This window comes from Histomonas meleagridis (assembly GCF_020186115.1).
Source record: "Histomonas meleagridis strain 2922-C6/04-10x chromosome Unknown contig_88, whole genome shotgun sequence".
In the NCBI taxonomy this organism is placed as follows: domain Eukaryota; phylum Parabasalia; order Tritrichomonadida; family Dientamoebidae; genus Histomonas; species Histomonas meleagridis.
Genome location: NW_027150922.1, coordinates 63,808 through 76,098, shown reverse-complemented (window position 1 = coordinate 76,098; position 12,291 = coordinate 63,808). Strand labels below are relative to the sequence as shown.

The window sequence follows — 12,291 nt, the reverse complement described above, 5'->3', positions numbered from 1 at the left end:
ATCAAATTCACATTCACAACAAATAAATAAATATCAAATTCACATTCACAACAAATAAATAATCGTAATAGTCAAAATTCACATTCACAACAAATAAATAATTATCAAATTCACATTCACAACAAATAAATAAATATCAAATTCACATTCACAACAAATAAATAATTGTAATAATAAGACAAAATTCACATTCACAACAAATAAATAATTATCAAATCCATTTTCATGTTTGCAACTCCAAATTTCCATTTTTATTATGTTATATTTTTCTTACATTTCAGTTCCAATTTTTGTGCGACGATGCGCTCAATTGCCTGATCCAAATTTTCCTTTCGTTGTTTAGCCACGAGAACTTATGGTTTAGCAGAATCTTCTTCAGTTCCTTCTGTGCGTCCTTATCGTTTATGTTATAAGGGTTGATCAACTTTGCGAAGTTTTCGTTACCGAAGTTTGTTTTAATGTTATGTTTTTCGAACAAGCTGAATCCATTCAGCAACAAAATGTATTGAATCTTTGCTGTTTTCATTACGTTCATATGATCCATCACTTTCTTTAATTGGATTTGCATTTGTTTATTTTTATCGATAAATTTATATAAGTTTTGATCCCATAAAACCCATTCTCTAAATATTGTCCATGAGCTATTTAACAAACTATCATTATCAGATAACATCATATTAAATAAAATCGGCAAGAAACGATTCATGAAATCTTCCGAATCATTTTTCACATAGATAGAAAACAATGAACAAACAGCTCGAAGTAACTTTGATTTTAAGTCGTCATTAATATTTGGTGTATAAAACATTGTTAATATCGATTGTTTAAATATTGGGAAATGTTCAATGAAACCTTTATCTTTTTTACGTGATTTAAACACTATAACTTTACATATTGATGATAATAATGATATTATTAAAGTCGACTTCATTGGTACATATTGCATTAAATGAAACATCGCAGTTTGACAATCAGTATAATTAACTTTAAGTCGTGACACTTGGAAATCAATTAATAATGATAATAATGGAAATGAATTTAATTCGATGATATATTCATCAGTTGATATTGCATTAGGAGAACTAAAATAATCTTCGACAATAATACGTGAAATATTTGTATGATATAATAAGAAACTTGAAATTCGTGAAAATGCAAATGAATTATAAAGTTTAAGTTTTCCAATGAATAAATAAAATGGATGGAATTTATTATGAATATGTTTTATAAATAATTTTGCATCATTTAAACTTAAGATTATAAAGACTGAAGTATGTAAATCTAATGATTCTTTTGTAATTGATTTATTATATGACATAAATATTTCTTGTGAATTGTTCTCAAAGATTAATGACTTCTCGAAATTAAACGCGTTTTTATATGCTTTAATTTGTTCATTAACTTTATTATTAGATCCAAATTCACGTGATAATACTTCAATAAATTGTAATGAAAATGCAATGTATGTTAACTTCTCAAATATTGGATTCTCTTCTTTAGATTTATAATATGGTTGACATGAATATTGATTCTCACTAAATGTACATATAACATACGTCGAAAATGATACTGATTCGACATCTGAGAAGAATAATGATAAAATTGCTTCTGGTCGGACAAGCATAATCTCTTCTAGAAATACATATATACGTGAGATGATTCGTATGTCTTGATAATTCCATTGATGGATTAAGGTGTTAAATTCTTGTAATAACTTAAATAATAATGGCGTGTTTGTATTGGCTTGGAAATTAATTAATGCTTTAAATTGACTTGGTGATAAATCACTTAAAAATGATATATCATTAACATTAGATAGTTCTGGTCCAATCCGATTAATATGTGAAAATTCGTTCCGTGAATATCGAATGGCTGATCGATAAAAACTAAAAATCATGTCTTTGTTGTCAATAGATTCAAAGTTATCGGTAAACCGTTGGATGATGTGTTGTTTCTCAACTTTGATACGGTTAAGTGATTCAATTAGCGGTTTCTGCGACGGTTGCTTCCGGGGGGGTGCAAGTATGATGGTGTTAATGTCAATAAATAATGTTTGAAGATGTTTATCAGATGGAATGGTTAATGGATCAGCATCTTTGTATTTGTCAGGATCAAATACATTGTTGTTTGGTGTTCGTGGTAATTGCGAATTGGTCGATTGTTCAATAGGATTGGGCCTATTAGCTGGAATTTCAACACAACCACCGATTTCGCGAGGATGAATAAGAAATTGTTTTCGAGTTTCTAAGTTGCTTTTCCAATTTGACATCGCTTCTAAATATTCTTCATAAGTGTCATAATATAATGGATTAGGTTCTTGCAGGAACAATTCAGATCCCCAATGCTTTTTTTCTTGGATATATGCACTCATAGGAACTGACTGATTATCAAATGTTGATTGTATTGAAATATTTTTAAAATCATGACCTAAAACCATCGCCTCATGCATAAGTAAGTTGGCAGAAGGAAATGGGGGATTTTGTTGATAATTGATTCGAAATTTAAAACCTTTTCTAATAGGAATGAAATGTGGTACTGGGCGTCTGACACTAATTGATAATGGAAGTGGGAGAGAAATTCCATCTGATAGTGCTGTAACTTCTTCTTCCCATTCTTGACATTTTAACATATAATCTTTTTCACTTTTGAAATCATTTGGCAAAGGAAAGAGGGAATACTCGGGCGGTTGCACATGGCTTTCTGTCTTATAATCAGGATCTAATATTTTCCCATCGAAATCGCCATGGCAAGAGATCATACGCTGTAAAAACCGTTTATACACGGTTAAAACGGTTATGCTATAAAATTATTTTACAGTTCAACTCAACTTATTAAAGGAACTTCACGATGATTGAAGTGTTTTACAAAATCATTCTGCATTAATTTATTTTTTCTTGTTTAATTTTGAAATTAAATGTGATTTTCTTGGATTTCCCATCCATTGCAATGATGATAAAATTTTTTTACGATATCTGGTGGTAATTCATTACAAAGTTGAAAAAATGCTTCCCTTTTTTTCTCTGGTGTTGAAGAATTCATTTTTTGCAGTCTTGATTATAAGAACTGTCACATACAGATCCTAATTTTGCTCCTTGCGGTGGAAAAAAAGAAACATTTTACGTGATGTGATTCGAAATTAATCTGAATAGATTTGTTCGCATGACTTCTAAGGCGATCCATTAATTAATATTTTTGATTGTGTGATGAATCAAATTAAATATATAAAATGAATAAAATATTATTAACACATCTTCCTTATGTTCGCATACATATCTACGATAAATAAAAAATAACCAGTCCTATATTGAAATATGCTCGAAATTCAATTTTCGATTAATTTCACTTTTTCTCGAAAAAATTAAATCAAATGAATAGCAAATTTGATATTGTAAATAATAAGAAAGCATATTGTATCTATTATTTATAAAAATATTGAAAATTTAAATTTTGCCTGCGCTTCTTATGTGTATAACAAAACACTATTTTCAAATTCAGGAATTGATTAAAAATTATAGGATATAAACTCTATTCCTTTTTAAATTATGAATAATTTGCATGCCTGAATGATGAATAATTTTTTTTCCTTTTCCTCCTTGAATCAAAACATGTATTTTTTTCTATACTTTATGATAGCATTTTATAAACGTTATAGTTGTAAATTTGTTTATTTGAAAATTAATTTGTAATTTACTAAAATAATATATCAGCATCAACCAAAAAATATTATGTTTTTTATTATATTTCAAAATCAATACTTGTGATCTTTTTAATAAATATTCTTGATAATGCAACAAATTAATTTTCTATGAGATCTATCAAAGTATTCAAAAAGTTTGAGAGTACCCCGAAAAACAAAGTTAAAAAGTGCTTTCTACTAGATTCCAGGACTTGAACGATCATTGTCACATAACAATTCATAAACACCCTGTTTATTCTATGGTTTATTTCCATAGAAATATCTGCTTTTTTGAGATAAATGCAATCAGTTTACAAAGATGTCGTTGACCGTTGAAGATGCTGAAAAAATGAGAGAAATGTTCAACAAATTCGATACTGATGGTAATGGATCTCTTGACATCGAAGAATTCAAGGTATTCTTGACTGAAATGGATGAAGAATTTGATGATGAAGAAGTTGCTGAAGTTTACGCTGTATTTGATCACGACCATGATGGAGCCCTCAAGTTTGAAGAATTCGTTGAATATGTCAAATGTATTCAAGATGGAGATGATACACTTATTCTTCAACATCGCTTCAACGCCATTGACCTTGATCACAATGGTACTCTTGATGCAAGTGAAATCCAAAAGTTCCAGGAACTTTGTGGAAACAGGATTTCTATTGAAGAAGCCGAACAATTAATTAAAGAAATGGATACTGATGGAGATGGCTTGCTAACCCTTGATGATTTCATCAGATACAAACAAGAGCACTAAAAATAATTCAAATTATTTTGTTTTTATACTATTTTAGAGCTAAACTCATTTGTCGTAACGTACAGGGCACTCAATTTTTCTATTAGGTCATAGAATTTCTAAAAGTGTTTTTGCACCTGGTGCGACTTCCAGTTGAACAACTTAATTTCAACAAGTTGATGAAAACTTGATTATAATTTCTTCTGTAAAAACGTAACAATACTATTTGGTAATTATTTAATGCTTAATGGGTACAGAAAAATGTTTTCTAAAAAACCGGAATTCGGGGTGGTCTTTAGCCTATTGGCTAATGACAAGCAATCTTTCATTAAAAGTTGTTGTTATTGGTGATTCTAGCGTTGGCAAGACATGTATTTCACTTCGTTACCTCACAGATGAATTTTCAACCCAAACACGCCCCACAATTGCAGCAGGTTTTTGCAATGCCAAAGTAAAGATTGGAAAAACTGATATTGATCTTTTGATTTGGGATACGGCTGGGCAAGAGGCATACCGTGGGCTTACTTCTCAATACTACCGAGATGCCAAAATTGCACTTATCATATTCGATTTAACAAATCCAGCAACACTAAATTCCGTAACGGAATGGAACAAGAGACTCACTGATGTAAACTCAAGCTCCGTTGTTGTATGTCTTGTTGGAAATAAATCTGATTTAGAAAACCGACAAGTTTCAAAAGAACAAGGTGAAGCTGTTGCTGCTGAAATAAATGCATTATACAGAGAAACTAGTGCACTGACAGGTAAGGGAATTAGTGAAGTTTTTGAAGATGTTTGCGAAGAATATTTAAAACAGAATCCAAACGCACTTAACGACAACCGTAATAAAGCAGTTAACCTTAAAGCAAACGAAGGAGAAAAGGGATGTTGCTCATAATTCAATAAATTTAATTTTGATAGTTCTTTTATAAAAATGTTTTTCACTTCAAATATTTGTGGAAACAAAGTGCTAAATGTTATCGATAATAGGGAAAGCTTTCCTGTGTGTGTCCATTTCCATTTTTAGGGAATTCCTTAGTCGCACGTTACCATGTCGTTCACATTCAAATAAACTGGTACAAATAAATCGAGAGTACGATAGATTGAAAATTAAAAAAATGTTTTGTAAACTTATCAAAATTGAATAAAGGATTATTTCACGAATAATAAAGGCAACTTTTTAAGACGATGAACTTTGGTCATCGTCTTAAAAAGTTGCCTTTATTATGTGTAATTCTCATCGACACTTTTTGAAATGAAAATATTAAAAAAAGTAATTTCGCTCACAATTTTCAATATTGTTTTTAAGTTTCTTTTTATTAATCATATTTAAAATGTCATTGATGGAGCAATTACTTGCTGAAGCTGATACAATATCAGCTGCAAATGTTTCAGCAGGAACGAAAAGTACATATGATAGGCTGATTCATGCTTATGCCAAAGTGATGATAAATCTAATACACGAAGAACCATTTCCTATTACTCATGACAAAATGGTTGCATTCATTATATTTAAAAAGAATCAGAATATGAAATGTTGTACGTTACTAGCTTACATTAATAGTTCTACACATTATTTTCAACAAAATGACTTGGAAATATTAACACATTCAATAAAATTCAAAATATTTATATGTGGAATAAGGAGGTCACTATATTCAGGTTTTTGTCCGAATGCAAAGTTACCGTTTGATCCAAAATGGTTTTCGAAAATAATTGAAAAATTTCCATTGACAAATATTGATAATTTGAAGTTTATATTTTTGATATCGTTAATGTTTGCAGCATTTCTCAGAATAAGTGAAGCGCTAAACCTTAAAAAAAGCGATATTGTAATTGAAGGCGAAAACTTAATAAAACTAAACATACAGACTTCTAAAACAGATCAATTCGGGAATGGTACGTTTACATATATTTATGATAATAAGACAAATTATAGCCCATTCCGATTTATAAAATATTTGAACTTAATTTCTAGTAATGATCACATAGAATCTCGAACTCAATCCACACTCAGAGCTCATCTTCTTTATGTACTTAGGACTATTGGAGTTGAAGAATATCAAAATTATGGATTTCATTGTTTTCGTAGAGGAGCAGCATATTATGTTTCACTAAAAAATGTTAATAATTGTATCATAAAAGCCCATGGAAGGTGGAAAAGTTCTGCATATACTCGATATGTTTCAGTAGACATGAACAGAGCTGGTATTGAAATTTCAGAGGCACTTTCTATATAAACAATAAAATTTTTGCGATTTTTAAATTGAATTGAATTTTGTGAACGAAATTATTTTTTTTAATTTTTTCATTTTGAAAAGTGGCTTGATAAGATTTTCGATTTTTTAGCAAAAGTCTCTTCCTAATTCAAATTATTTATTAAATTTTTTAATCTTTCTTCTATAAGTTTTTTTTCGTCGAATCTTAATATACAGAACCATCGACCTTTACATTGTACAGGACGACTGTTTTGCAAACATTTGGAAATATTTCCACATTGATGACCAAATTTGCAAATCATATCGTATAGAACTTTATCTTCTCCTTCTGACCAAGGACAGTATGTTCTCATGTTAGATAGAATTTTTTTAAATTCCTATTCTAAACCTAAAAACCTTGAAATTGAACCTCCATTCATTTCAAGACAAAGCCGTGAACGGTCTCCAAAACCCAAACAAAGATTGTTAATTAATGAAATGTCCAAATTGTCCCATGTTTGTTCCAAGATCAATTTCAACTCTTCCAGATCTTTTGGGGACCTCTTGTAAATTATTTGCTTCATTATAGCCCAGAGCAACTCGATTGGGTTTAGGTCAGGCGAGTTGGCCGGCCAATCATTTATTACATCGACACGATCCTCAAGCCACTCCATAGATTGTACTGAAGTATGGCACCGAGCCCCATCCTGAACATAAATCCAATCAAGCTTACCATGGGTTTTGTTCATATCCTCAATAAAATTGGAAGCTTCCATGTTTTGTATATATTGTCCTGAGTCAATTGATTTATCTACAATTACTAATTTGCTCTTGTACCCAAAAGATATCACACCATAGATCATTACAGATTTTGAAAATTTGGCCTTTTTTATTATTGTTTCTTCGACATACTCGCCTTTTCTCATTCACATCCATTCATTATCTTTTCCCAAGACAAATCGCGATTCATCAGAGAAAGCGATCTTGTCAAGATATGATTTTTGTGTGAGTATTTTTTTTACAAATTCGATTCTTGCTTCTATTTGTTGATGCGTTAAATCTTGTTCTACCTTACAAGGTCTATAACGAAATTTCATTTCGTTTCTGACCTTTGTAACAGATTGATGGGAAATCGATAAATGAAAACATTCTTCAATTTTATCCGCTAATTCTTTTGAAGATAATGTTGGTTCAAGAAGGGTCTTTAATTCTATAAATTCTCTAATTTTATTTGTAATAACAACTGATCTTCCTCTTATTGTTGCATCAGGTACTTGACCAGTATTGGTGTATGCTTTAATTGTACTGCTTATCCTGTTAGTACCTACATGAAGGGTATTTGCTATTGTTTGATAGTTGTGCCCTAATTTGTACATTTCTATTATTGACTGTTCTTTGTTCCACGAGGTCATCTGATTTAAATTAATAAACGGTGTTCATTGAAAAAATTCAATATGTTCTCTCAAGCTCGAATTATTTGTACCAGTTTAGAAATTAAACATTTTCTCTGCAAATGGCGAAATTCTTTAATGGCGAGATCAAAGGAGAGATTTTTCAGCTCCGGAATGAACTGGATGGTAATGATCCAGCAGTTCGAAAGGATGCTGCCAAACGAGTTGTTAATTTAATGCGAAGTGGCGAAAATGTTCAATCTTTATTTTCCTCTATGCTTCGCTGTGTCAAAACAGACGATCTTGAACTTAAAAAACTTGTATATCTTTATCTCATCAATTATTCAACACAAGAACCTGAGCAAGCAATTATGGCAGTTAATACATTTATCAAAGATTCCGAAGACAATAACCCACTTGTTCGTGCCCTTGCTGTTCGTACAATGTGTAGAATTAAGCTTCATAGTGTTGCTGAATACATGGTTATTCCATTAAAAAAATGCCTTCATGATGATTCACCATATGTACGCAAGACAGCTGTTTTTGGTGTTACCAAACTTTATGATGTTATTCCCGAAGCCGTTGAGAATGCTCAACTTTTTGAAGATTTATTACAATCACTTCAAGACGAGAATCCTATGGTCGTTTCAAACGCGACAGCAGCCATTGCAGAGATAAATGAAAAACGGTCCACACCCATTTTTACACTTAATTCCCAATCAATCACACCAATATTATCAGCCACCACAAGTTGCACCGAATGGTGTCAAACTATTCTATACGATGCCATCAGTCGATACAAACCCGAGTCTGCTGACGATGCCGACTTTTTAATCGATCGATTAATTCCATATCTCAAACACAAAAACCCGTCAGTTGTTATAGGTTCCTTCAAGTGTATCTTTTTATTTATGCCATATTCACATAAGAAAAACGCCGAAATATTCCCACAAATTATACCACCATTTATCACATTAGTCACATCTGCAGAACCTGAAATCCAATACGTAATACTTCGAACACTTTCATTGTTCGTACAAAAGTACCCGAAGTCATTAACGCGTGAAATTCGTGTGTTCTTTTGTAATTATAATGATCCATCATATATCAAAATGGAGAAATTAGAAATTATTGTAACAATTTGTGGTCCTCAAAACACTCAAATTGTACTCGATGAGTTTTCTGAGTATTGTAACGAAATCGATGTAATGTTTGTCCGAAAGACAATTAGATGCATTGGAAAAATTGCGATAAAAATCGAAGCATCTGTTCGTAGATGTGTTGATATACTTATAAGGCTCGTTGCAGGTAAAGCTGATTATGCTATAGAAGAATCAGTGATAGTATTATGTGACATATTACGGAGATTTCCTGGATCTTTCGAATCTACAATAGAAACTATTTGCGGTTCGATTGAGCGTCTAAAAGATGCGCGCGCACGTGCTGCTGGAATTTGGATTTTAGGTGAATATTGCGATGTGATAAAAAATGTCGACATATTGTTAGACCCATTTTTAGATACATTTGGCGATGAACAACCATATGTACAGTTACAGTTGTTAACTGCGTTCGTCAAAGTATATTTGAAAAATCCGGAAAGTTCGAAAGACCAATTACAATTCATTTTAAATGAAGCTGTTAAGGATAAATATGTTCCGGATGTTGTTAACAGAGCTTTAATTTATTGGAGATTATTATCTACAGATCAAGACTTCTCTAAGGAAATTGTCTTTTTCGGCAAGGACAAAATTCAATACGAAAACCAAAAATTTGACGGCGAAGTTTTGACAGAATTAATTCAGAACATGGGAACGGTTTCCGGGGTGCTCCATGTTGTACCTTCTGATTTTGTAAGAAAGAATCGATTTGTTCCTGAAGCAAACGATGATATCGGGTTTGATAATGAAAACTTAAGAAATTGGAATAAGGTTAATTTGGATAATGAAAAAATTATAGATATGTTCATTGATTTTGATGAAAATAATTTATACTTACGAATAGCAAATAAATCAAATTCAAGTTTGAGCCAATTAGCATTGGCCATAAACGTAAATAAAATAGGCTTAGTAATGAAAGAAAATCCATCTTTTCCAGATGCAATTGAATCTGGAGAAATTATAGAAGTTGTAACTCCGATCGAATTTGATCAAAGTAAAGCAGGAAACTATGATAAAAATGAATTGCAAATTGCGTTGAGAACGAACGCTGGAAATATATTTGGAATGTGCAATATTCCATCACAAACACAAACTTCACAGACTAAACAACAAGTTAGTGATCAGTTGGTTGATGACTTGTTGATTTAAATAATTTCAGTCTTTCAATAAATTTTTTTTAAATAACTGTTTTATACTGAAGTAACGATCAAATTATATAAAAAAAACATCGTGTTAGAGATATTACATTGAAGTTATGCTACATCTGTATCAGTGAAATTATGATATTAAAATATGAAGATGTATAGATTCAAAATGATAGACGTTTTGAAAATAACAAAAATAAAAGTTGATCGTAATGGTACTGACAATTTATAAGAGTGACAAAATTTTCTCGAGTTTTGATTGGATCATATAGATAAACTGGAAATCAAAATTGGTAAGTGGATTGCATTCATTTCTACGGTTTATTAACTTTTTTATAGCATCATCGCTTTTAGTTTATTTCAAATATATTTGTAAAGCATTCAATTTACTTTCCAATTTTGAATCAAGGAACAATTGTTCAATTAAGTCAGCTCAAGAAGTGTCCAATTGCCAAAAACAGAACTCGGATCGAAGGGGAGTTGATCAATGCTTGGGAGAGAAACAACAGATCTCAATCTATCATGTTTTTCCTTTGACTGAGATTTTGAAATCGATTTTTAACATCTGTTTTGTCTCTTCCTAGGCGTTCCCCAATCAGTTTCCATTTGTTTCCGAACTCTGCTTGAAGATTGATCAAATTCACATCTTCATCGATTTTCCACATTTTACCTTCATTTATAGCCACTTTGTTTTTTACCTCATTAATGTGGCTGGTAAGGTACTGCAAAGCACTTCCTCCTCCAAGATCCCTGACAAGTTCACATCTCCTGATGAAATCGGCTATGAGAGCGTCCATAAACTTGCTATCAATGGAAAACCAAATTCTATTCAGCACAGAATAAATCGAATCACCTTATCTCCATTCATATTTTTTGATTTTTCTTTTCATGATCGCCCAAATATTTTCGATAGAAATAAGGTCGGGCGAGTTTGGTGGCCAGCCAGGAACCACAATTGCTTTATCAGATAGCCACTTTATTGTTTGTGATGCATTATGGCAAGGAGCGCCATCTTGCATAAAACACCACTTAAATTGACCATATTTCATGACACATGTCTGAATTACTTTGCTATATTTTATAATTCTTTGTTATTCTCCTGCATCAACGAAACCTGAGCATCTCATCAATGGCGACCGATAACCAATCCCAATTGCTCCCCAAACCATAGCTCCAGGATTGAAATTGGTTTTTTCAGCAAAATATGTATCATTCCGATGGCCGCGCTTTATCCTTCTCCAGCAATTGTTGGGCCCTCTTTCAAATCTGCATTCATCAGCAAAAACTATATTGCTGACTTGGGATTGGTTATCAAGTACTTATTGACAAAACTCTAATCGCATATGTTTTTGTACTTCTGTGACTTCTTGCTTGATATATGGCGACCTGTAAATAAAACCCTGCTTTCTTCTTGCTCTAACAATTGTGGACTTTGAGATACTTGTTGCATATATTTTATTTACAGCTGAGGCAATGTCTCCATCTGTAAGCCTAGCATTAGCATAAGAAAGCATCTCAATATAATCTGACATCGATTCAGTTAAACAAGGAGGTCGTCCAACTCTGTGATTCATTTTCACTCTCTTCTTTATTGCAGAAATCCTCCTGGAGCTGATGTTCAGGATTGTAATCTTATGATTGTTTTTCTGGTTAACTTATTTTTTTTTTTTTTAGACTCAGCACATAGTGACGATAACAAAGTTTGTTCACTCAATGGGCAATCTATTTTTTTCTTTTTTTCTTTTTCTTTAATCCAAGGTACCTCCTCCCCCAAAGAGAGCCCTAATGGCGAATGAGTGCATTTATCACAAACCTGCCGTAGCCCGACTCCGCGGAGCACTTTTTTTATAAAAGGGCGTAGACAGGTGATCAGTATAAAGTGTACTAGGGGTGGGGGTCAGGTTAAATTCTATTTTTTAAATAAGACCGTTATTTGAGGACGTTAAAAATAAAAATTTTAGGTCAGGACCCATATTTCGAAAAAC

The 12,291-nt window shown here is 31.8% G+C and overlaps 3 protein-coding genes across 3 annotated transcripts; all 3 read left to right on the top strand.

Annotated features, from left to right (window-relative positions):
• Positions 1-4,025: 4,025 nt before the first annotated feature.
• On the top strand, positions 4,026-4,436 carry GO595_009194 (calmodulin-like protein 1; the record flags this gene model as incomplete). The annotated part of the gene is made up of 1 exon (XM_067922853.1): positions 4,026-4,436. The coding sequence occupies one exon, from the start codon at positions 4,026-4,028 to the stop codon at positions 4,434-4,436; it is 411 nt and encodes a 136-aa protein (XP_067770606.1).
• A 289-nt stretch (positions 4,437-4,725) lies between these two features.
• GO595_009193 (small GTP-binding protein) lies at positions 4,726-5,313 on the top strand (the record flags this gene model as incomplete). Its single annotated transcript, XM_067922852.1, has 1 exon — positions 4,726-5,313. One exon carries the CDS (start codon positions 4,726-4,728, stop codon positions 5,311-5,313), a length of 588 nt encoding a protein of 195 aa, XP_067770605.1.
• Positions 5,314-8,126: 2,813 nt separating this feature from the next.
• GO595_009192 (Adaptin N terminal region family protein) lies at positions 8,127-10,310 on the top strand (the record flags this gene model as incomplete). The annotated part of the gene is made up of 1 exon (XM_067922851.1): positions 8,127-10,310. The coding sequence occupies one exon, from the start codon at positions 8,127-8,129 to the stop codon at positions 10,308-10,310; it is 2,184 nt and encodes a 727-aa protein (XP_067770604.1).
• Between the last annotated feature and the right edge of the window lie 1,981 nt (positions 10,311-12,291).